Source organism: Balaenoptera musculus, chromosome 4, assembly GCF_009873245.2.
Source record: "Balaenoptera musculus isolate JJ_BM4_2016_0621 chromosome 4, mBalMus1.pri.v3, whole genome shotgun sequence".
NCBI classification, from domain to species: domain Eukaryota; kingdom Metazoa; phylum Chordata; class Mammalia; order Artiodactyla; family Balaenopteridae; genus Balaenoptera; species Balaenoptera musculus.
This window is the reverse complement of record NC_045788.1, coordinates 144,493,077-144,517,568: the sequence shown is the minus strand read 5'-3', so window position 1 is coordinate 144,517,568 and position 24,492 is coordinate 144,493,077. Positions and strand designations below refer to the sequence as shown.

General features: G+C 55.3%; 1 protein-coding gene across 7 annotated transcripts; it reads left to right on the top strand.

The window, feature by feature from the left end:
* Positions 1-509: 509 nt before the first annotated feature.
* FTCD (formimidoyltransferase cyclodeaminase) lies at positions 510-19,055 on the top strand. 7 transcript variants are annotated; one of them, XM_036851055.1, is made up of 14 exons: positions 510-628; positions 1,278-1,461; positions 2,109-2,237; positions 3,023-3,111; positions 3,190-3,369; positions 4,368-4,505; positions 4,592-4,723; positions 9,978-10,039; positions 10,416-10,545; positions 10,642-10,803; positions 14,165-14,208; positions 14,411-14,549; positions 15,167-15,262; positions 19,012-19,055. In XM_036851055.1, exons 1-14 carry the CDS (start codon positions 575-577, stop codon positions 19,024-19,026), a joined length of 1,554 nt encoding a protein of 517 aa, XP_036706950.1. In that variant the 5' UTR covers positions 510-574; the 3' UTR covers positions 19,027-19,055. The 7 variants fall into 7 exon arrangements, 6 of the variants coding, with proteins under 6 accessions (XP_036706950.1, XP_036706948.1, XP_036706952.1 ...); XM_036851053.1 differs by lacking the exon at positions 19,012-19,055 and adding an exon at positions 16,349-16,595; XM_036851057.1 differs by lacking the exon at positions 19,012-19,055 and adding an exon at positions 16,358-16,595 and having other exon boundaries at positions 15,167-15,272.
* The last annotated feature ends 5,437 nt before the right edge of the window (positions 19,056-24,492 follow it).

The following is a 24,492-nucleotide window of genomic DNA, read 5'->3' as shown; positions in this document are numbered from 1 at the left end:
TGGCTCTCTGGGCTCAGGGCCCTGTGCTGCTGACCTGGGGTGCGTCGCCCTTGTGGGGCCCCTCCGGCAGCGACACACACCTGCACGCACTCACCCCCTGCCCCGCCTCCTGCCCGACCAGGTGCGCTGACCTCTGCTGAGAGCCAGGGCCAGTGCCGGGGCCTCACAGCCGGTCCCTCGCATCCCCCTGCAGCCCTGAGGCTTGGCTGTTCTGCCAAGAGACAAAAGGCGTGGAGGGTCATCGTACGGTCACCCAGAGGGTCACCAGGGGACCCTGGACCCAGCTGGGCCTCAAGCCTGGGCTGACCTGAGGCCGCAGCCTGCTGAGGACTTTCCCCCGAGGGTCCAGGTCACAGGCACCTCCTTCGGCGGAGCCCACGCCCACGTGGGTGGAGGCCTCAGTCCTCCCCCTCCGCTGGCAGCCTCTCGGGGTCCTGGCTCTGCCCCTCCCCCATCTACTCAGTTAATAAGAAGCCTGGCCCCGGGGTGGGGCGCCACCCGAGGGCATAAAGGCCCCGCTGGCCTCCTTCCCACCTCTGCTGGTGAGAGGAGCGTCTGGAGCAGGGCCTGGACCATGTCCCAGCTGGTAGAATGTGTCCCCAACTTCTCGGAGGGGAAGAACCAGGAGGTGAGGCACCTGGGGCGGTGGGGGGCAGTGTAGGGGGCTCAGGGCAAGGAGAACGCGGCTCAGTGTGAGGTTTGGGGATTATCTTCTCTGGAAAGGGTGAGGAAGGGGGCAGCAGGCAGGCAGGCAGGTCCTGGCCCAGGTCTGGGCCTGGGGTCTGGGCGGGTCACTTGGCCTCTTGTGTGAAAACAGGGCCCCTGAAGCCCGACCCCCAGGGCCATTTCAGGGTCCCCGGGGGGTACCCCGTCTCCCTTCCCCACCTTGTGAGGCGGGCGCCGCTCTCATCCCCACGTGACCTGCAGGAAACTGAGGCACAGAGAGCTGGGCAGGCCTTCCTGCTGCCTCGGAAGGTTCCGGGCCCTTCACGCTCCCCCTCCCCCCCCCAGACACAGGTGGCCTGGGGGCCGGGGCCCTGACCCTCTGTAACCTTGGCCTGTGGGTCACCTTCTCGGGGCCCTGAGAGCCCCTGTGCCCAGGTTCTGCTTCCTGCCTCGGTTTCTTCCGGAGGGTGCTGCCTGGGTGCCTGCCCCCCTATGCCCAGGTCCTCGCCCCGCGTCATGTCTGAATGGGGGCAGGGCGGGCACGGCCCCTGCAGCTCCCGCTCCCTCTTCCGCGTGGGGAGATCGAGGCACAGGCCTGGCTTTGTCCCCAGGTGATCGACGCCATCTCCCGAGCGGTGGTGCAGACCCCGGGCTGCGTGCTGCTGGACGTGGACGCTGGCCCCTCCACCAACCGCACCGTCTACACCTTCGTGGGGCGCCCCGAGGACGTGGTGGAGGGGGCCCTCAACGCCGCCCGGGCCGCCCACCGGCTCATCGACATGGGCAGGCACAGAGGTGAGGGCCCGAGTGCGCGCGGCCGGCCTCGCCCGCAGGACTCGCCAAGGGCATGGGGCCATGGGGCTGGCTGGATGCTCCTTGGACCCCGTCCACGTTTCAGGGGGCCCTAGAGTGGCTGGCAGAGAGGTGATCGCGCTCTGTGCAGGCCCTGGGCGGGGGTGGGGGACACAGCCCGATCTGTCAACAGCCCACAAACCAAACACATTCTTTGGGCTGCAGGGTCAAAGATCGGTGGACACACGGGGAGCTGGTCAAAAGGGCAGGGTCTCTGGACGCCCACAGCGGGGGAGGGAATTCACACGAGATCCCAACTGGTGAAGAGAGATGGAGGCTTATCTCAGAGGAACCGCCTGGGGAGAGGGGGGCGCGGGGGCCGCCATCTGACCCACGGCGGGACTCGGGTTTTGAGAAGGACCCTCTGTAAGGCAGCCGGGTGAAGGCGCCCCTCCCTGAGGGCTCGGAGCTATCCTCTCGGCTCTTAGGGGAGGGAGGGGTTTACTTCTGAGATGCCGCAGAAATCAGGGGCTGCTTCTACCGGGGCCCTGTGGTCAGTGCGGGTGTGCGTGTGCGGGGGGCCGGAGGGCAGGGTCCGCCCCGAGCTCTGCACCTGGGCCTCCGCTTCCTCAGCCCCCATCTCTGTGCAGGGGAGCACCCTCGGATGGGCGCCCTGGACGTGTGCCCCTTCATCCCAGTGCGGGGCGTCACCATGGACGAATGCGTGCTCTGTGCTCAGGCCTTTGGCCAGCGGCTGGCAGAGGAGCTGGGTGTGCCAGGTGCGTGCCTGGGGAAGGGGGGCCTATCCCAGGGGCTCCCCCAGCCGGCCCCTCCTCACTTTACTTCAGTTCCCATCAGCAGCAACAGCAGCCATCCCTTGAGGTTCTCTGCTCTTGCATCCTTAAAAATGCATTTTAAGAAAAAAACCCCAAAACACTACCATGCAGGTTTTTGACAGGCAGGAATGTCCTGCTTCTCCTGCAATGGGACAAAACACAGGGACAGGGTCCCAGCTGTCAGGGAGGCAGTGGGACCGAGTAGCCACTCTGTAAAGGACTTGAGCAGGATGGATGGGGAGCCCTAAACAGTCTCTTTGGGGAATTAACCAAATCAAGGAAAAGCCCAGCACAGGGCAGCTGGCGGACCTGTGAGCCCGGGCACGGGTCCAGCCCCCTGCGATGTGGCTGATGGACGGGCTGGGGGACGGGTGTCACCTGCCCTGTGCAGGTGTCAGAGCTGGTGGTAAGTTTTGTCTTCTCTCCTCCTCGTTCCTTAATTTGCGGGTGTGTTGATCGTTCAACGAAAATGCACTTTGGAGAGAAACACGAATATCCTTCCAGCCCCTCTTGAGGGCGGGCAATGGCTTTTTTCTGGGGCATCTGTGCAGGGGCAGCGGGGGTGGGCAGAGGAGGGGTCCTGGCCCATACAGAGTGCCCATCAGCGACCACCCACACCCATCTGACGGGGCTCAGAGACGGGGGCGCTGCCAGCAAGACGGAGCTGCGGGAATGGGGGTCCTGCAGCGCCCGCCGGCCGCGGGCCTGACCGGCCAGGCCCCTTGCAGTGTACCTGTACGGCGAGGCAGCACGGACGGCCAGCCGCCAGTCTCTGCCGGCCATCCGGGCCGGGGAGTACGAGGCCCTGCCTGAGAAGGTGCGGTGTCCCCTACCAGGGGGCGGTCTGGGGGTGGGCCCTCCTCCCCCCTTCCCTCACCCACTGGTCTCCCCCCAGCTCAAGCAGGCTGAGTGGGCGCCCGACTTCGGCCCCAGCTCCTTCGTCCCCAGCTGGGGGGCCACTGTCACGGGGGCGCGGAAGTTCCTCATCGCGTTCAACGTCAACCTGCTCAGCACCAGGGAGCAGGCGCACCGCATCGCCCTCGACCTGCGGGAGCAGGGCCGCGGCAAGGACCGGGTGAGGGCACCCCGGGGTGCCGCCGGAGAGGGCCAAGGCTATGCCCCGCGTGTGGACCTGCTGAGCAGCCCACCTCGGTGTCCACGCCACGTGGGACCGGCAGGGTTGGGGTTCCAGGGTTTGAAGTTGGGGAGCAGGTCTTTAAGGACATTTTCCATGGAAGCTGCAGGGCTGCAGCTGTGGTTAAAATACTGCATCATTTCCACACTGATAGGAAAACAGCCGCTTCTGCACCCCAGGTACCCCTAGGTGCCCCCATGTACCTCCAGATGCCTCAGGTACTTCCAGGTACCCCCAGGTGCCCTGATCCACCAAGTCGGACATCATAGCTGTCACCTAGTGTGAGCATCGCTCCTGCAGAAAGTTCGAGTTGGACACAGACACAGAGACACCCGGTGGAGGAGGCCCTGCCCACCTGTCAGGCCCCACTCCCAGAGACCTGGGCCTTCCAGGCAGCTGAGGGCCTGGGAGCCCAGCTTCCGTGCCGAACACTCAGTTGTCTGCAAGCACAATACAAAAACACAGCCACTCCCCAATCCTTCTCTGTGCTCTGCTGAAGTCAAGAGTCTACCTAACCCCGAAAGGTAGACTGAGTCGCCCCAGGGAGTGAGGGCCAGGAGCTGGCCTCTGGGGCAAGGGGTGGAAGGGGTGGGAGGCAGGGCCCCGCGCCCAGGACAGGGCTGTGGGCGGGGATGCCCGGGCCGCAGGGCCTGGTCTGAGCGTGTGGCTTGTGCGGGGCGGGCACCGCGGCACTGACCCCTTGGGGCCTTGGTTTCCCGTGGTGGGCGGGCCCTTTCCCGGCTCCGATGGGAACGGGACAGTGAGGCGCAGACCGCCTGAGGCCGGCTGCCCGGCCACACCGCACAGTCTTCAGGCCACGGCCCCCCTCGTCTGGGTGTCTGGGGTGGGAGGGAACCCTCGGGCTGGCTGGGGGATGCAGGGGCAAGGGGCTGTCAGTGCTGGGCCGGGCCGGGCTGGGCAAGCCTTGTCCTTGACAGCCAGGACGCCTGAGAAAGGTGCAGGGCATCGGCTGGTACCTGGATGAGAAGAACCTGGCTCAGGTGTCTATGAACCTCCTGGACTTTGAGGTCACAGGGCTGCACACGGTCTACGAGGAGACCTGCAGAGAAGCCCAGGTGAGCAGGGTGGGTCCCCTCCCCCCGTTCTCAAGCCCAGCCCCCTGGGCGCTGACTCCCCAACCTCCGACCTCTGACTTCTGCAGGGGCTGAGCCTCCCGGTGGTGGGCTCGCAGCTGGTGGGCCTGGTGCCTCTGAAGGCCCTGCTGGACGTGGCCGCCTTCTACTGCGAGAAGGAGAACCTCTTCGTCCTGGAGGAGGGGCAGCGGCTCCGGCTGGTGGGTGGGGCTGGGGGGGGTGTGTCAGGGAGAGGGAGCAGGTCTGGGGCTCCCGGCACCTGCACCCCAGGCCTGGGGCACTGTCTGCGGGCCCAGGCCTCCTCCTCCTCCTTCTTTGTTTTATTGTCTGTGCCTGGAAGTTGAGATCACACTGTTTTCACTTGGGGGACACTGTTGAGGTTTTCTCTGTGACCTAAAATGTGTTCAGTCTTGTGAAACTTCAGCGGAGAGGACGGGCCTGGTGCCGGTCCTGGAGCCGCATCCTGCGGATGGAAGGACCTGCCCCTCGTCCGCTCCCTGCCTGTTGGGATTTGGGTGCGTGAATCTAGTGTCCATGGGTTATTCACAAAGTTGTTCCTTTGGTCCCAGGTCCTACCGCCTGCTCTGGGTGTGGCCGTCCTTCTCAGTCCTGTTGCTCTGGCCTCTGAGTCATTTTGTCTTGAGGGCGTTTCTTACAATGAACGTGTGATTGGATTTCTCTGAAAGTTTTTTTTAAATTTATACTTATTTATTTATTTATTTATTTTTGGATGCATTGGGTCTTCGTTGCTGTGCGCGGGCTTTCTCTAGTTGTGTCGAGCGGGGGCTACTCTTCGTTGCGGTGCGTGGGCTTCTCATTGCGGTGGCTTCAGTAGTTGTGGCTCAGGGGCTCTAGAGTACAGGCTCAGTAGCTGTGGCGCACGGGCCCAGTTGCTCCGCGGTGTGTGGGATCTTCCCAGACCAGGGCTTGAACCCGTGTCCCCTGCATTGGCAGGCAGATTCTTCACCACTGTGCCACCAGGGAAGCCCTTTCTGAAAGCTTTTGTCTTTTGGTAGTTGGGTTTATCCTTTTGTATCTGCTAATTTAGCAGGTATGTCTGGACTTACTTTTGTCCTAGTTTTAGGCATGAGAGTGTGTGGTTTCCTTTGGGCTGTATGGAGGAGTCTATTTTTAGGAATTCTGGTAATTACCCTATAATAATATATTTATCTCTATTTTTTGATTTATTAATTTAAAAACTTTATCCAAATGTATCAGTTTGACTTAATTTTTGTCAATACAGGCACCTTGGAGATAGCATAGCTTTGGTTCTAGGCCACTGCAGTAAAGCGAATATCACAATAAAGCAACTCACGATTTTTTTGGTTTACTAGTGTGTATAAAAGTTATGTTTACACTAGACTGTAGGCTATTAAGTGTGCAATACTATTATGTCTAAAAAAGCTGTGTACATACTTACTTTAAAAGTACTTTATTGCTAAAAAATGCTAACCATCATCTGAGCTTACAGAGAGTCGTGATCTTTGTGCCGGTGGAGGATTTGAAATACTGCAAGAATTACCAAAATGTGACACAGAGACACAAAGTGAGCAAATGCTGTTGGAAAAATGGTGCCAATAGACTTGCTTGAAGCAGGGTTGCCACAAACCTTCAATTTGTCAAAAACGTACTATCTGTGAAGTGCGGTAGAGGGAGGTCTGCATTTTGCTGGCTGGCAGAAACCAACAGAACTTATACTCAATTGTGTAGCTTTGAAGAAATAATCATCTGAAAGCATAATATACACTTTAAGAAAATAATCTACATTCCCGTAACATTAGACACAGAAAATGAATGAGAAAGTAACTACACAGCATTTACTGCTGTCTTTTCTTCCTTCTCTATTTCCTCATTTTTTAGACTTGTGCTATTTTTTAGGGAGCTGGTTATTTTGGTGCTTAAATATTTTTTCAGTTGTTTAAATTATGGTAAAATAGACATGACATAAAATTTGTCATCTTAACCATTTTTAAGTGTACTGGCCACTGGTGTATGTGTATAAAGTTGTGCAGCTGTCACCAGTGTCCAGGATGGGGTTTCCTATTTCTGCAAAAGACGTTGTCAGGACGTGTCGGGGCTCGCACTGACTCCGCAGGCCACTTTGGGCGGTGGTGCTGTCTTACAGCACCGTCCTTCCAGCCCTGGATGTGGGCTGTGTTCCCCTTCACCTGTCTTTGCCTTCTTTCATCATGTTTTGTAGTTTTCATTGTAGTCTTTCACCTCCTTGGTTAAGTTAATTAATTCCTAAGTATTTTATGCTATTGAAAACAGAATTGTTTTTGTAATTTCTTTTTCGGATTGTTCACTGTTAGTGTTTAGAAATGCACTGACCTTTGTGTGTTGACTTTGTATCCTGCTACCTTGCTGAATTCATTTATTAGTTCTAGGTGTTTAACTTTTTAAGTTTAAATAATGTATTTAATCCTTTAGCTCTTTATCAATGTTAGACAATGTCTGTTGACTCTTGGTGAAGAGAGACAAAAAAATTAATGCACTTGTGTAAGTGGTCATCTCTGTTCCAGATTTAAATTGCTTTGTTGTTATTTTTACATTGTCAGCTGTATAACATTTACCTTCTGTAACCATATCCACACATATTAAATATCCACAGATATTTAATCTTGGTTCTATACACGAGTGAGGTCACTATGCATCTCTGTCCTTTCCCATCTGTCTGGCTGGATTTCACAAACAAGCAGAGTTTTAAAGAAAGGCTCATAGGGGCCTTCTGTGGGTTCTGGCATGTTTGGGAATGTCTTTCTGTGACTTTATGCTTGCAAGACAGTAGGACAACCAAAACCTCAAGTCACATGTCTTTTCCTGAGAATGTTGCAAACACATCTTCACCACCTTTTGGAATAAGTGTCCCCGTGGGGAGGTCTAAGGCCATCTAGTTATCTCCCCACCCCTGGTGACCGGTTCTTTCTCCAGGATGCTTGAAGAATTCCATCTTTATCCCTGAAATTCAATGACTCTGCCATAAGAGTCTTGCTGTGGATTATTCTGCATCATTTTTTTCTCTGGAACAGGGTTTCTTGTGATTCACAGGTTCATTCTTGTTTAGCTTCAGGAATATTTTCTTCTATTGTATTTTTGATCCAGTTTTTGGTCCTTTCACTTTACCGACACCCGTTACACCGCGGTAGCATTTTCTTCCACATATTCTGTCTTTTTTGTACTTTCTTTCCCCCGTATTCACTGTGGTTTTCTCAGGCTTCACTTCGCAATCACTGATGCAGTTTATGGCTGGGTCTATTCTCTTTCTAGCGGTTACAAAGTTTTGTGTAACTTTTTATTTTGATGTAATTTCCTACTCACAGAAGAGGTGCAAGAACAGTACCAGGAACTCTTTTATACCCTCCAGATTCACCTATTGTTGCATTTTGCCCCATCCGCTGTATCACTCTTTTTCTGTATTCCATGCATAATCATATTTTTTCCTGGACCATTTTAAAGTAGACTGAAGACACTGTGCCCTTTACCCCTTGTTTATTCAGGGTGTAATTCTTAAGATCAAGGAAGTTCTCTTACCCATCACAGTGCAATGATCAAAACCAGGAAATCCAGCACGGTACAACCTGGTATCTAATCTGCAGACCGTAGTCAAATCGCATCAGTGTCCCCCCTCTCCATGGTCTGCCCCAGACCAGCAGTGGGTTCGGGTGGCTTGTCTTTCATGGCCTTTAATCTGGATCAGGTCCCCAGTTCTCCCCGTCTTTCCTTGACCGTGACGGGCTGTGGAGCACCGGCTGGTGGCTTTGTGAAGCGCTGCTCGCTGGGTGCTGGTCTGACCTGGCTCAGCGCTGGGTGTACGTGTGCGTTTCTGGCAGGAGCAGCTCAGATGTGACGGAGTATCCCCCTCAGGGCGTTACCTGGGTCCTCTGGTCAAGCTGGTATCCCCGACCCAGGGTTATCACTGCAATGTTTCTGTTTTCCTTTTGTTGTTAATAAGAACTCCCTGGGGAGGTAGTTTAAGAATGTGTAAATGACCTGTTCCTCTTAAAATTCCAGCCATAAGTATTAGGAGCATGGAGAGTTTTCTAACTTCATCCTTTTTCTGTAAGAAGCTTTCACCTCTCCCACATTTATTTATTCCTTATTAGTGTGTTTGACGCTCTCTACTGTCTTTTAAAACATATTATTTTATATTTTTTAACTGAAAGTTCTGAGGTCTGCAGTCTTTGAAGGTCTGATTCTGCAAACTGTGTGTCTGCGGATTCTCGTGGTGATGCTTCTTCCTGTGCTTGGTGATGTTTGGTTGTGACTGCCTGTTCTTTAGAGTTTCGTCTGCGGTAATTCTTGGTCACCTGGTTTAGTTTGTGTTTGCCTCTGTTAGATGCTTGGACCACTTTAGATGAGCCCTTTGCTTGGAGCTTTGGAGCCACACAGGAAGAGAATTCTGTGCGAATGGTGGCCCACCTCCCCGTCAGGTTAGAATTCCCAGGAAAGATTTTTTTTGTGCTTCACCAAACGGAAGGCCGAGACTGGGAAGTATCCCAATATTTCCTGTGATGGGCGGTTTTCCCAAATTCATCCCTGGAGATGTCCTCTTTCAAGGGTCTCCCGTCTGACCCAGCTCTTGAGGGCTCGAGACCTCCCCTGCTCGTGAGAGGTCTCAGATGTCTCCAGGGTGGACCCAGCTTCTGGGAGAGGAGGTCTTTCCGGGCATTTCTGGTCGCTTCTGGCTGTGAATGGCTTCCTTTATGTTCTGCCGGCTTTGCCGGGAGCTGAATTCCACTCTGACAATCCTGTTCCTCATTCTGAGGTTTTCTGCGGCAGGCGGGCCGCTTGCTGGCTCTACCGCCAGCTCTCGGGCGCTCTCTGCCCCATTTCCGCGTCCTCAGGGAGACCTCATGACTGTCCCCTGGGACCTGCTGCTTCGTTTCCCTCAAGCTGCACTTGTCACTTTCTATTTTGTGTGGAACATGTCACCTGTGTGGCTCAGAGGGGCTGGGACTGTGCTGACGGCATCGAGCATCATAAAGTGTCCTGAGTGTTTTTTGGTGGAAAGGATTCTACTCCGAAATGGGGATATTTCCAACTTGATTTTGAATTCGGGTAAAATTCACTTTTCCTCACATATCAAGTCTCACGTTTGGGCAGATCAGGCAGCTCCCGGCCTTTAAGAACCAGAGAGACCCTGACACCCGAGGAGCTGGACTCCTGTCCAAAGAGGCAGTTTTCTTGGCCCCTTTCCAGCGCAGGCTCTTGTGCGGGCAGGATGGGGTCACCACGGGCCTTGGTCTCGCTGCAGCAGCACGGTGGGTGGGTGGTGTGTCCGGAGGCCAGGCAGGGCGCCTGCTCTGGGCGAGGCCTTCAGTCGGCAGGGCTGCTGGCGGGCATGGGGTGCGGCAGCTGTGCCCCTGCAGGCTCCCGACCAGGGCAGGGCGCCCCGCGGGCGGCAGGGGTGGGACCTGCGATCAAGGGGACTCCAGTCACCGGCCCCTCTTGCAGGTGGTGAACCGGCTGGGCCTGGACTCCCTGTCCCCCTTCAACCCCCAGGAGCGGATCATCGAGTGAGCAGCCCCCGCCCCCCGCCCCTGCGTGGAGGCCAGAGCTTGCTCTGTCCGCCAGAGCTCTGCTCTGTCACCAGGCGTGGGGCTGGGAGCTTGCTGGGGGGCCCAGTGGGGCCGCGACAAGGTGCCACTCTGTCCTCACGCAGCTCCTGGCTGGTCACAGCCCCTCCCCGGGGCAGCCACTCTGCATATCGGGCCCACATCCCTGCCCACCCCCCCCCCCCCCCCCCCCGCAGTGGTGCGAGTCAGGGGCTCCCGGCCTGGCCAGCCCCACCCTTGCGGCCTGGCTGCAATGACCCGGGGCCCTGTCCGCCCCCTCCCTGTCCCCGCCCCTGCACGACGCAGACCCTCACTCCCAGCTGCCCCACCCCTGCAGGTACCTGGTCCCCGAGGCTGGCCCAGAGCAGAGCCTGGTCGACCAGCCCCTGCGCACCTTCGTCCGTGAGGTGGGCGCCCGCTCGGCAGCCCCGGGGGGCGGTTCCGTGGCCGCAGCCAGTGCAGCCATGGTGAGTGGGGCCGGGGCGAGGATGCGGGGCGGACGGCCGGGGTTGGGGGCGTCTCCCGGCCTGGGGCCGGTCCCACGCACAGGGCGCTCTCCCCAGGGCGCCGCGCTCGCCTCCATGGCCGGCCTGATGACCTACGGGCGGCGCCAGTTCGAACACCTGGACGCGACCCTGCGGCGCCTGATTCCCCCCTTCCACGCGGCCTGGGCTGAGCTGACGGCGATGGTGGACGCCGACGCCCGGGCCTTCGAGGCCTACCTGGTGAGCGTGCAGGCGGGCCTCCACCACCAGCCCCGCAGAGGCAGCCCCGAGGGCGAGTGGGGTCGGTGGACGGTACGCGGTCCGGAGGAGAGACAAGTGGGTCAGGGTCACAGGGGGAGGGGGAGGGGCTGCCACGAGCACAGGTGTCTGTAGACGCCGGGGGCTGGAGGGAGGAGACAGTGGTCTGGCCCCTCTTGGGCCCCCCTCCCCCGCTCGTGCAGGGCCAAGCCCGGCGGGTGTGGTGCAGGCGTGACTGCAGGTCGGGGTCTCTGCAGGCTGGGGGAGGGCCGAGAAGGGCACCTGTTCTGAGGGTGAGCCAGGCTCAGCGTCCCCCTGCCCACGTCCCTGAGTCCCGCTGATGGGCGACACCCAGACCTGCAGATGCCGGAGGAAAAGCAAGGTCCCCAAGGAAGAGCTCCCATCCCGGGAAGGGCGGGAACAGGAATCTTCACAGAAGAAATGCTGAGGGTCATGGTCTCGGAGATCAGAGAAGACGTTCAGCCACGAGACACAAAGGGCCCCCGGGGAGCCGGGCACCTTCAGCAGCACAGGATGTGGGCGGCTGCCTCCAGGGAGTGCCCATCCAGGGGGCAGCGGAGGAGGGACGTCCATCAGACCGGGCGGGGGATGGGGAACTTGCAGGAAGGTCAAGAAGCCCCAGGCGTGTCTGAGGGCAGATCCAGCAGAGAGGACCCGGGAGGGGCGGGAGTGAGGGCGCTCGGACCCCACGGGGGTAGGAAGACACGCCTGGGAAGGAATGAGCTCCCAGCAGACAGCAGGCATCCAGAGCCGCCTCGGGGGTGGGGGTGGGGACGGGGCAGGAGGACCTGGGCCAGGCGACCTCGGGAGGCGACCTCGGGGGCTGCTGGGCTGGGCGCCCCGACGTGAGTGCCGCATCTGCACGGGGACAGTCTAGGATGTCGCATTGCGGGAGGAGGTGACCCTGTGACAGAAGCTGGGTCCCTGGGGGCGGGGTACAGAGACTGATCACCTTTCCCCTATGCGCTTTTACGTTTTAATTTCGTTTATTTGCTTTTTAAAATAGGTGAAAGCCTCAGGGGTTCAGAGTTCACAGGGGCAGAGGGCAGCTGGTGAGCTGCCCCCCGTCCGCCCCGTCCCCCCGCCCAAGCAGGTGCAGCCCCAGTGCGTACGTTTCCCTGAGATGTTTGTGTGCATTCGGGCAGAACTGGGTTCCCCTTTCTCTTCCTTTCTTACACAAATGCTGGCAGGCAGATGTCCAGTTGCAGCTTGCATCTTTCACCTGACGTCCTCCTGGAGCAGGGACACCCCCGGCTCAGTGGCCCGGGGTTCTGGGGACGCCTGGAGTGGAGGCCTTGGACCAGCCCCGTTGGGGATTCTGGCCAGGTCCAGTCGGCACCTGGGACAGGCTGTGTGGACAGCTGGCCTCCGTCGCTGGGCACTCGGTGGACGGGCTGTAGGAGCGACTCGGGGAAGGGCTTTCCCTCCAGGGTGGGTGTGTTCCCCACTTGAAGGGTGCTGCCCAGGGGCCCTGGCAGAGGTTGTGTGGATTGAGCCCTGGAGTGGTCCTCCCACCATTTACCCTGACGCCGCGGCCATTGGACCTGGTTGTCACGTGCATCTCTTGTTGCTGCCCTGGTGCGAGCGTCTCATGTGGGTGGGGCAGGAGCATTTTCATACTTTTTGCAGCGGTTTTCTTTCCTTTTCAGGAAAGTGAGGTGTCCTTTTCTTCTCTGTTTTGCTTAGTGCTGACTAGGACTTTTCATAAGCCAGGGAGTCTCAGCTTGTTTGACTTTCAACTTTGCTTGTACTGGTTTCTGACCATACGAGCCTTGTGTTTTTATGTCGTCGAATATTCAGTCTTTCTTTTGCTCTTTCCTTGGTGTTGTGTCCTAGTTTAAACGGCCTCCCCAGGCCAGAATTATTGAACTTCTCTCCAGGTACCTCTAGCCATCTGTGGTCTGAAGAACTTTAGATGCTGAGAGGGGCTCGAGTAGAAGCATCAGCGTGCATATAAATAATAATACATAATTAAAAACAAATATTAAAAATTCTGACCACTAGAGATTAGAAATAAAACAAGTATAAAACAACTGGAGGGGGCAGTAGAAAAATGAAAATCTAATCAAAAGGCAGGAAAGAAAAAGAAAAATAGTCAGCAAAGAGGTGTGGTTTAGAGAAAACCTAAAATAGAATGGTTAGACTGAAGACACACCCGACCAACAATCACACACACACACACGCACACACACACACGTGAGTGTGGTAGATACTGCACTGGTCTATGTCCCCACTGAGCAACAAGAAGACAGACTTTTGAACAAAAATAAGAAAACATCCTTATCTTCCACCGAATACATGAGCAATCTCTAGGCAGAGTCGGAAGCTAGCTGTGTACCTCCCTCCCCACCAAACAAACCTCACAGTGAATCAGAAAATAAATCAAACTGCGGTGGGCAGCCCTCCTCAGCCAGACACAGACGTGGCCACGTGAAAGTCAGACTTGACTAAAATCAGCAAAGTTCTGCCCAGTGGAGCCCCCCGTGCCCCCGCTCCCCGACCTGGGTCTGCAGCGGAGTCAGCAGGTTCCCGTGTTCGTGAGGAGTTGCTGTGGGTCCACGTGGAAAAGAGAAACGTGTCACCAGAGACAGGCGGCCGGAGGGGCGCCCGGGGAGGCTAGGGGACGTCAGGATGGTGACAGAACCCGGTTCAGGTCGGGTCAGGATGGTCACAGGATCTGGTTCTGGTCGGGTCAGGATGCTGATCGAATCTGGTTCAGGTCGGGTCCAGGGATCCTTTACGCTCGTGCAGGGTTGATGGACCAGCTGACTGTTAACGGCTTTTGGGCGGAGATTTGGCGAAACCTACAAAACCAGCAAGGCACGTTCCCCACCAGCTATGCCCTTGGACCCGGCACGTGGGCAGGCCTCAGGCGCCAGTGTGAGCGAGTGAGCCTGGACGGGTGCTCACAGCGCGGGGTGCGGGACGGGGGAGGCCTGCCCGGCAGCGGCGAGGAGAGTGACACATGGGGTGATGGCTCCTCAGAGGAGGCCTGGCTTGTGTGGCCCCTCGGGGATGCGGGGACACGGCCTGAACCATTACACCAGGACTTCGGGGGTTGTGCGGTTGCCTCGCCTGGAGGCTGGGAGGCCTGGGGCTGGAGAACCCGCTCCCCTCCACCCTCCTCTCCAGCCTCCAGCACTGACAACGTGGGGCCTTGCGCCGGGTCGCCTGCCCTCCTCTGTCGGGGGCCCAGGGCTATAATCCACGGAACCGACCTCGGGGGTGGTGTGGGCCCTGCGCGAAGCCCCTCCCTCCCCCAGGCTCCCATGTCCCCTCATCACAGCCAGTCAGCCGCACGTTTCTGTGTTTGCTCCGGCAGAAAGCAACGAAGCTGCCCAAGAACACACCTGAGGACAAGGACAGGTGAGCGCAGTGGTGGCTGCGGACATCCGGGCGCCTCAGGAGGCCCGGGAACCAGTCAGCCCCCCTCTGGGGTGTGTTGTGATTGAAGAACAGCTTCCCTGTGGTCCCCACCCTGGTTCCGTCTGCTCAGAGCGGAGCCATCAGGTGGGTCCAGCGGTGCCCAGGCGCCCTGGGCTCTAACCACTGACCCTCTTGCTTCCAGACGCGCGGCTGCCCTGCAGGAGGGGCTGAAGCGGGCGGTGGCCGTGCCCCTGGCGCTGGCGGAGATGGTGACGTCGCTGTGGCCGGCGCTGCAGGAGCTGGCCCTGTGCGTGAACCTGGCCTGCCGGTCGGACCTGCAGGTACGCGGCGGAGCCCCGCTGCAGGGGCGACGTGCGGAGGGTCACTGGGCATTACAGCTCTTCACCAAGCCGGGCAGGCACAAGCGCTCACGGGGCGTTTCGGTCAGTCTCAGCCCGCAGGGCCGGCTCCGTCACCCATTAAGGTCTTGTTCAAGGTCGCGCGGCAGAGAGAAGCAGAAGCTCGAGTGTGTCTCCAGAGGCCACCCCTAACCGTCCCCCAGACCCCGTCCCTTCCCTCCTTCCCACCGCCCCTCTTCCAGAAAACCCAGGGGCTTGCAGACGCGCACAGGCCCCCCGTCCGCAGCCCGTGGGCGGAGGCCCGGGCACCAGGAACAGCAGGGCCGGCTCTGCGTGTCCGCAGCCCGTCCTGAGGGGAGGAGCCTTGTCTCCTCGGGCTGGTCGTCATCCGTCTCTGGAGGGGCCGGGCCGAGCTGCTTGTCTCTGTGGGGAGAGGGCCGGCCCTGCCACCGGGAGGGAGCCCTTGGGCTGGTCAGTTTGCCGTCTTCACGGCTGAGGCGTGAGGCCCCCAGGCCCCGTCCCTGGGCTGAGGAGTGGGCAGGGCGAGGCCCTGCTGTCCCCCTGGTACCGACGCCGGCCCTGCCCCTTGGCGGTTGCAGGTGGCAGTGAAGGCCCTGGAGACGGGGGTGTTTGGTGCGTATTTCAATGTGCTCATCAACCTGAAGGATGTCACCGACGACGCGTTTAAGGACCAGGTGGGCAGGGGTGCGGGCCGGGCCCACCGACGGGACTGGAGGTTGCCCTCGGGCCGTGGCTCCCAGAGGGTCCCTGAGGGCCTGGGCAGTGAGGGAGGTGGGGGTGTGGCGGAGAGCCCCCTGGGCTGGGGGCCCAGGGCACCTGGCCAGCAGGCCCTCGGGGAGGGAAGTGTCCATCAGCCGAGAAGTTCCTCCAGCTCCTGCAGGTGGACGAGGCCTGGCCCGCAGAACGCAGGCGTCGGGGTCGGCTGGGGCCGTCTTTCAGCGTCTCTGTGGAGGCAGGTGGCCTGGGGGCCTGCCGGCACCCCCTAGCTCCCTCCCAGGGGGCTCTGGCCAGGGCTGGGGTCTCTCCCAGGGGGGCTGGGCTGTAGCACTGGCAGCACAGGGTCTCAAAGGACAGTCTCCAGCCTAAGCAATGATCCCACTTCAGCATCTGTGATAATTTCATTGTTACTGTTTATTGGAGGAAAATTCACGAAACACGCAGCTCACTGTGTTAGATGATGCAATTCAGTGGCGTTAGGCACACTTACGCGGTTGCAAGACCACCACCACTATCAAGATCTGGACCATTCTCATCACTCCAAAGGATGCCCCACAGTCACCCCCATTCCCAGCCCCGGCCACTGCCCATGTGTCTCTGTGATTTTGTGACAATCTTTAAAAAGTGATTTCGCGGCTCGGAATGGGAGCGGCACGGCCTTTTCGAGGGTCAGCCCGTCCCCACCTGCCTCTCCAGCCGAGCTGGGCTTGGCCATCAGGGAAGGCCCTGTCCACCATGGGGGCATTGAGATAACGGATGGGCCGCTTGAGCTCTGGCCCTTAGGGCCTCAAGACATAGCCCTGCCCTTGGCAGTCATGGCTAAAGTGGGGAGACCAGGAGGGTGGGGGCTGGCTGGCCCCAAATCTCAGGAAAGACAGAGGGGCCCCTCCCGTCACCACCAAGAGACCCATGAGGAGCTGGGGGCCCCTAGGTCAGGGGCTTGGGGTCACCCAGAGTGGACAGCCCAGGGAGGTGGCGGGGAGGCGGGGCCAGTGGGGTCGGTGGCAGGCTTGGGGTGGTGACGGGGCCCCTGTGTCTGTCAGGTCCGTCAGCGCATCTCCGGCCTCCTGCAGGAAGCCAAGACCCAGGCGGCACTGGTGCTGGACCAGCTGGAGGCCCGGCAGGAGTGACGGCCGGGCGGGGGACCTCACTGGACTCCGCTTCCCCCTGAGGCCACTCCAGACACATCCCATGGGGCCCAGAGAGGGGAGGGTGTGGGGGGCAGGTGTGTCTGGGGTTCGTGGTGTCACCTTCCGTCACCTGGGGCCTCCAGTAAAGTGAGGACACACCGGTGCCTGTGGGGTGCATGCAGGGGATCCGTGGGCGGGCTGGGGGAGGGCTGAGCCGAGCGGCTGGGACGGGGACCCCGTGAGGTGCCAGTGTGGGGAGGCAGGTTGGGGGAAATGGGGGCGCAGCCCAAGGTGACACAGGGTCCCCGAGCACCTGGGGTCCTGGGGGAAAGAGCGCGTCACATGGAGGGATGAAGGCCGCGCTGCCTGATGGGCGGGGACCTGCCAAGGTGAGGGTGGCCAGGCCAGCTCCTAGCAGGGCAGGAGACGGTGAGGAGCAGCAGAGGGCCGGGAGTCCCTGGGGAGGTGCTGGTGACGTGTGACCGGGTCCCGCGTCCTGGCGGGAGAGCTCGAAGCGCTGGACCTGGGCTCCGGGAGGGGGGTCCCGGGCACTGGGCACTGACTTCCCTCAGTGGAAGCTCGGGGGCCGAGGCCCGGTGGTGGGGGTCCCAGGAGGGTCCCTGAGGGCCTGGGCAGTGAGGGAGGTGGGAGTGTGGCGGAGAGCCCCCTGGGCTGGGGGCAATCGACCTGGTCCAGGGGCTGCCGAGCCGGTGATGCCGGAGGGAGGGCCGCGGGATCCTGGGGGGGTGGGAGGTGTGTGTGGGGCCCTGCGGGGATCGCGGGAGAGGCCCGGGCAGGCGGCCGTGTTGCCCCGGTAGGGCAGCATCCTTGAGGCTTGGAGCTGTAAGCGCGCGAGCGTCGGCGCTACTATAGGAGATCCAGGCGACACCAGGAGCCGCAGGAGGGCCCCAACCTGGTCTTTTAAAATAGGCAACGCGTCGCGTAGTTCAAACACCAGGGCTGTGCGGAGTCCCCACCACCTGGCCCCCGGCAGCCCTTTCGTAGCCTCTTCAGGAAATCACTGAATTCCCTCTTTGCGCCCATTCAGTGTTTATGCAAACACAAACACATGTGAATATATACTCTTTGTTCTTCCTTGACCGCGTTAAGAGAGCAGATCAAATGCAGACTTTTGTTCCTAGTTAACACGCTAGCCTGGAGGCCATAGCCCGGAGCCCTTTCACATCAGCGTTTATTTTAGAGACTCCTACTTAATACTTACTTTATTCACTCGTCCTTTCCCCGTATTTCCTTCACCGTTTCATTGTGAAATAGAAGATTCATTCAGGAAGGTGCATGTCCTGATCGACCCTCTCCCCGTCACAGACTCCTCACCCTGACCCCTGACCCCAACGGCCCTGCTCCACGGTGACCGCACTCTGGTTTCCTGTAGGCCGTCCGGCACAAGTGCACACTTCCCACACAAAGGCTCAGTTTTCCCTGTGGGCTGACATTTGGGTAAACGGGGTCGTGTGTGCCCTCGGCATCTGCTGTGTCTCTCCACCTTGCGTGCATCTTGCACAAGGCTCACAGGGTGGGGGGGCTGCTGAGTCCCGGGGTGTCACCCTCCCAAGCAGCTGCACCACTGCACTCAATCCCCCCTTGTCCCTGTGGCAGAGTTCGGAGGAGCCCCAGTTCTCACCACTGACGGTGGAGTGTGTCCCCAGCTCTCAAATGCTGGGATGGGGGCTGAGGGGGTGAGCACGGTGCCCACCGGGCTGGAGGAGACTCCCTGTTTCTCACCTGTTGCCTGTCTGGGAACCCCTGACCTCCACCGGAGGACGGCTTTCCCCAGGTGGCCACTGCCATTGGCCTGAGCCTCCCCACTGACCCACAGCCCCTTGGTGAGAGTCAGGCCTGAGGCAGCCCCAGGAGTCTTAAGCAGAGCTGCCCTGGCTGATTCCGGAATGAAATAAATTTCAACTGTCCCATCCATGAGACGTCGTGGCTGGTTGTTATGTAGCAGCAGCTGACAGATACACTTCCCAACTGAGTGTATTGTCAAACTTTGGGGGTTTTGCCTTGAGAGGTGGAAGATGGGTGTCAGTATGATTTAATTATCTTTTGTTATATCTGAGGTTGACTGTCTCTTCATATCATTAATGATGGATTTCCTTTTCTGTAGTCAGTTCATGTGCGTAGCCTGTTTTTCTATTGGGCACTAGACTGGCCCTAAATATCCACCAGCCTCCAGCTCCTTCCCGGGGGGCGTCCTCGGCTGCATTTGATCTGCTCTCTTTATGTAGTGAAGGAAGAATGAAGAATATATGTTCACGTGTTTGTGTTTGTAGCCTCCTGCCTCCAGGAAGTTCCCGTTAAAAATAATTTGGAAAAGTCATCACACTCTGAAATTCCTTCCAGACAGGCTGTGCACATGGAAAAACAAAAAGTATGAACGTACTTGCTAGGTAACCATACAAGATATTAAGAGAAAATGATTTGGGGAGTATATCCTCCTTGAGCAAGGCAGAGAACCCAAATGTTTACAGGGAAGTCTTACTATCTGAAAATTTAAAAAACTTGTTTTGTGGGCTTCCCTGGTGGCTCAGTAGTTAAGAATCTGCCTGCCAATGCAGGGTCCACGGGTTTGAGCCCTGGTCCGAGAAGATCCCACATGCCGCAGAGCAACTAAGCCCGTGCGCCACAACTACTGAGCCTGTGCGCTAGAGCCCCGCGAGCCACAGCTTACTGAGCCTGCGTGCCCCAACTACTGAAGCCCGTGCGCCTAGAGCCCGTGCTCTGCAACAAGAGAAGCCACTGCAATGAGAAGCCCACGCAGCGCAACGAAGAGTAGCCCCCACTCGCCGCAACTAGAGAAAGCCTGCGCGCAGCAGCGAGACCCAACACAGCCAAAAATAAATAAATAAAATAAATTTATTAAAAAAAACCCCCAAACCCCCCCAAAACTTGTTTTGGTAAAAGACATCATATCCCAAAGTAAATGTCAAGAACCTATTGGAAGGAAAAAACCCAATATAGATAACAGGTAGAGTTACTATGACCAATAGAAAAGCTCCTACAAATTAAACTGACAAGGACAGTGTCTGAGCAGGTGTGCGGTGGGTGTGCTTGTCTGCGTGTGCAAGCCGGTGTGCGTGTATCTGTGCAAATGCAAGGACAGCTCCAGGAAAGTCCTCAAGGGGTGAACTCTGGAAAGGGCGTGAACTTGGGGTGCAGGGTCTCCCTTACCTCTACCGTATTCTCCCAGTGGAGTGTGGGCGCAGGCCAGAGGCTCTCGTAGGGGCCCGGACTACACGTGGAGCAGCGGGGATGGGTGCTGTCCTGGGGAGGGGACCCGCAGGCCCGTATGGGGAGGGACGGAGTTCCTTCCAAGGGGCTTAGGGGAAGAACTGCAAGTGGGTTTAAAATCCACCCCCCAGATGGTGCATCGAGGGTCCAGGCTGCCCAGGAGGCACCGCGGCTCCTTCACGACTCCCCTCATCCGCTCTTTCTTGCTTGTATCTGAGGCAGTTGTAATTGCTCGTGGTCGTTATTTTTGGTGGAAATCACAGCGTCCCTGAGCAGGAGGCCCTCCTCGTGATCCGGGAGCTCGTCCGCTGCGCGGGCCCCCCCTCCACCCCAGCCCACTGGTCCTGGCTCTCCGCATCTCCGCCAGGTCCCTCCTCTGCTGCCTTTGAGGGGTTGGAAGGCGAGGCGCCTGGGGTCTCGCCGTGTGTGTGTGTGTGTGTGTGTGTGTTTGTGTGTGTGTGTGTGTGGCGGCTCGGAAACGCGGGGTCTCCGCTCTCCTTCCCCACGGCCCCGGCTCAGCTGACCCCGGACATCTCAGAGCGGCACCCAGGACCCTGCTTGGTGCCCACCGCACGGCGGGACCTGGGCACCGATCCCCGAGTGAGGGGAGACCCGCCACGCCCACCCTCTCCCGCAGGACCGGGTGCTGGGATTGGGGGGCTCATCCAGCTCCGGGGCGCTCACGGGAGGCCCTGCAGCCCGCCCGCCTCGCCTCCCGCCTTCCCCGAGGGCCCCCCAATGCTGCTCCACACCCTTCCCCCCCAGATGCTGCCCCCTCCACCCCATGGTGGGACGACCTTCTGCAAGACCAAGGGGGCCGGGCTTCTGCCTCCAGACACCTTTCATCCTCAGCAGCGACCATGTGGCCTGTTTCTTGTGACAGACCAGGGGGTGCCCTGTGGGCAGATGGGAGGGACTCTCCCCTGGCGACACTGACCCCAGGGAGACTCTGACCTGGGGAGATCCTGTCTTTGGGGGACTCTGGCCTGGGGACACCCTGTCTTCAAGGGACCCCCACCTGAGTTGGAAGAGGCTCTGCCAGGCAAATCCAGGGGTGTCCGCACACTGACCCCCCACAGGAGGCCATTCCCAGGTCTCAGGTATTTCACAAGCTTTGGGACTAATGTTTGTGCTTCCAGATGCTGCTGGAAAGACGCTCCAGCACACGCTCGGGTCTAATTGGTTATTAATGATTTGTCTTATGAAAGCGTGCCTGTTGGCCATTTATACCTGCTTCACTTTCTGTCTGCTGATGTTCTTTGTCCGTTTCCTTGGAGTCGCTTTCCTTCTTATGAATCTGTGGGTTTGTTATAGCGCAGACACAACCCTCGGCTTGTCGTATGTCCTGTAATGTCTCTCCAGTCTGTTTCTTTTCTTTTTTTAAAAAAATTTAATTTTATTTATTTATTTTTATACAGCAGGTTCTTATTAGTTATTTATTTTATACGTATTAGTGTATACATGTCAATCCCAATCCCCCAATTTATCCCACCAACCCCCACACCCCCGCTTTCCCCCCTTGGTGTCCATACGTTTGTTCTCTACATCTGTGTCTCCATTTCTGCCTTGCAGACCAGTTCATCTGTACCATTTTTCTAGATTCCACATATATGCATTAATATACGATATTTGATTTTCTCTTTCTGACTTACTTCACTCTGTATGACAGTCTCTAGGTCCATCCATTTGTCTACAAATGACCCAATTTCGTTCCTTTTATGGCTGAGTAATATTCCATTGTATATATGTACCACAACTTCTTTATCCCTTTGTCTGTTGATGGGCATTTAGGTTGCTTCCATGACCTGGCTATTGTAAATAGTGCTGCAATGAACATTGGGGTGCATGTGTCTTTTTGAATTATGGTTTTCTCTGGGTATATGCCCTGTAGTGGGATTGCTGCGTCATATGGTAATTCTATTTTTAATTTTTAAAGGCACCTCCATAGTGTTCTGCATAGTGGCTGTATCAGTTTACATTCCCACCAACAGTGCAAGAGGGTTCCCCTTTCTCCACACCCTCTCCAGCATTTGTTGTTTGTAGATTTTCTGATGATGCCCATTCTAACTGGTGTGAGGTGATACCTCATTGTAGTTTTGATTTGCATTTCTCTAATAATTAGTGATGTTGAGCATCTTTTCATGTGCCTTTTGGCCATCTGTACATCTTCTTTAGAGAAATGTCTATTTAGGTCTTCTGCCCACTTTTTGATTTGGGTTGTTTGTTTTTTAAATATTGAGCTGCATGAGCTGTTTATATATTTTGGAGATTGATCCTTTGCCGTTGATTCGTTTGCAAATATTTTCTCCCATTCTGAGGGTTGTTTTTTTGTCTTGTTTATGGCTTCCTTTGCTGTGCAAGAGCTTTGAAGTTTCATTACGTCCCATTTGTTTATTTTTGTTTTTATTTCCATTACTCTAGGAGGTGGATCAAAAAAGATCTTGCTGTGATTTACGGCAAAGAGTGTTCTTCCTATGTTTTCCTCTAAGAGTTTTATAGTGTCCATTCTTACATTTAGGTCTTTAATCCATTCTGAGTTTGTGTTTGTGTATGGTGTTAGGGAGTGTTCTTATTTCATTTTTTTTACATGTAGCTGTCCAGTTTTCCCAGCACCACTTATTGAAGAGGTTGTCTTTTCTCCATTGTATATGCTTGCCTTCCTTATCAAAGATAAGGTGACCATATGTGTGAAGGTTTATCTCTGGGCTTTCTATCCTGTTCCATTGACCTATATTTCTGTTTTTGTGCCAGTACCATACTGTCTTGATGACTGTAGCTTTGTAGTATAGTCTGAAGTCCAGGAGCCTGATTCCTCCAGCTCCATTTTTCTTTCTAAAGATTGCTTTGGCTATTCAGGATCTTTTGTGTTTCCATACAAATTGTGAAATTTTTTGTTCTAGTTCTGTGAAAAATGCCACTGGTAGTTTGATAGGGATTGCATTGAATCTGTAGATTGCTTTGGGTAGTACAGTCATTTTCACAATACTGATTCTTCCAATCCAAGAACATCGTTTATCTCTCCATCTGTTTGTGTTATCTTTGACTTTTTTTTTGTTTGTTTTGTCTTTTTTTTTTATCTTTGATTTCTTTCATCAGTGCCTTATAGTTGTCTGACTACAGGTCTTTTACCTCCTTAGGTAGGTTTATTCCTAGGTATTTTATTCTTTTTGTTGCAATGGTGAATGGGATTGTTTCCTTAATTTCTCTTTCTGATCTTTCATTGTTAGTGTATAGGAATGCAGGAGATTTTTGTGCATTAATATTGTATCTTGCAACTTTACCAAATTCATTGATTAGCTCTAGTAGTTTTCTGGTGGCATCTTCAGGATTATCTATGTATAGTATCATGTCATCTACAAACAGTGATAGTTTTATTTCTTCTTTTCCAAACTGGATTCCTTTTATTTTCTTCTTCTCTGATTGCCGTGGCTAGGACTTCCAAAATTATGTTGAATAATAGTGGTGAGAGTGAACATCCTTGTCTTGTTCCTGATCTTAGAGGAAATGCTTTCAGTTTTTCACCATTGAGAATGATGTTTGCTGTGGGTTTGTCATATATGGTCTCTATTATGTTGAGGTAGATGTCCTCTATGCCCACACTCTGGAGAGTTTTTATCATAAATCGGTGTTGAACTTTGTCAAAAGCTTTTTCTGCATCTATTGAGATGATCATATGTTTTTTATTCCTTAATTTGTTAATATGGTGTATCACATTGATTGATTTGCGTATGTTGAAGAATCCTTGCATCCCTGGGATAAATCCCACTTGATCATGGTGTATGATCCTTTTAATGTGTTGTTGGATTCTGTTTGCTAGTATTTTGTTGAGGATTTTCGCATCTATATTCATCAGTGATATTGGTCTGTAATTTTCTTTTTTTTGTAGTATCTTTGTCTGGTTTTGGAAGATTTTTAATCAGTTTCAATTTCATTACTTGTGATTGGTCTGTTCATATTTTCTATTTCTTCCTGGTTCAGTCTCGGAAGGTTATACCTTTCTAAGAATTTGTCCATTTCTTGCAGGTTGTCCATTTTATCGGCATAGAGTTGCTTGTAGTAGTCTCTTATGATGCTTTGTAGTTCTGCAGTGTCCGTTGTAACATCTCCTTTTTCGTTTCTAATTTTATTGATTTGAGTCCTCTCCCTCTTTTTCTTGATGAGTCTGGATAAGGTTTATCAATTTTGTTTATCTTCTCAAAGAACCAGCTTTTAGTTTTATTGATCTTTGCTATTGTTTTCTTTGTTTCTATTTCATTTATTTCTGCTCTGATCTTTATGATTTCTTTCCTTCTGCTAACTTTGGGTTTTGTTTGTTCTTCTTTCTCTAGTTCCTTTAGGTGTAAGTTTAGATTGTTTATTTGAGATTTTTCTTGTTTCTTGAGGTAGGATTGTATTGTTATAAACTTCCCTCTTAGAACTGCTTTTGCCGCATCCCATAGGTTTTGGATCGTCGTGTTTTCATCGTCATTTGTCTCTAGGTATTTTTTGATTTCTTCATTGATCTCTTGTTTATTTAGTAACGTATTGTTTAGCCTCCATGTGTTTGTTTTTTTTACGTTTTTTTCCCTGTAATTTATTTCTAATCTCATAGTGTTGTGGTTGGAAAAGATGCTTGATATGATTTCAATTTTCTTAAATTTACCGAGACTTGATTTGTGACCCAAGATGTGATCTATCCTGGAGAATGTTCCATGTGCACTTGAGAAGAAAGTGTAATCTGCTGTTTTTGGCTGGAATGTCCTATAAATATCAATTAAATCTATCTGGTCTTTTGTGTCATTTAAAGCGTGTGTTCCCTTAATTTTCTG

Bases quoted from the DNA above. Each gene is read 5' to 3' on its own strand.
- FTCD (XM_036851051.1), top strand. From the start codon at position 575: ATGTCCCAGCTGGTAGAATGTGTCCCCAACTTCTCGGAGGGGAAGAAC. The intron at 629-1,277 runs GTGAGGCACCTG...CTTTGTCCCCAG, and splicing joins CGGAGGGGAAGAACCAGGAG to GTGATCGACGCCATCTCCCG. The intron at 14,209-14,410 runs GTGAGCGCAGTG...TCTTGCTTCCAG, and splicing joins ACACCTGAGGACAAGGACAG to ACGCGCGGCTGCCCTGCAGG.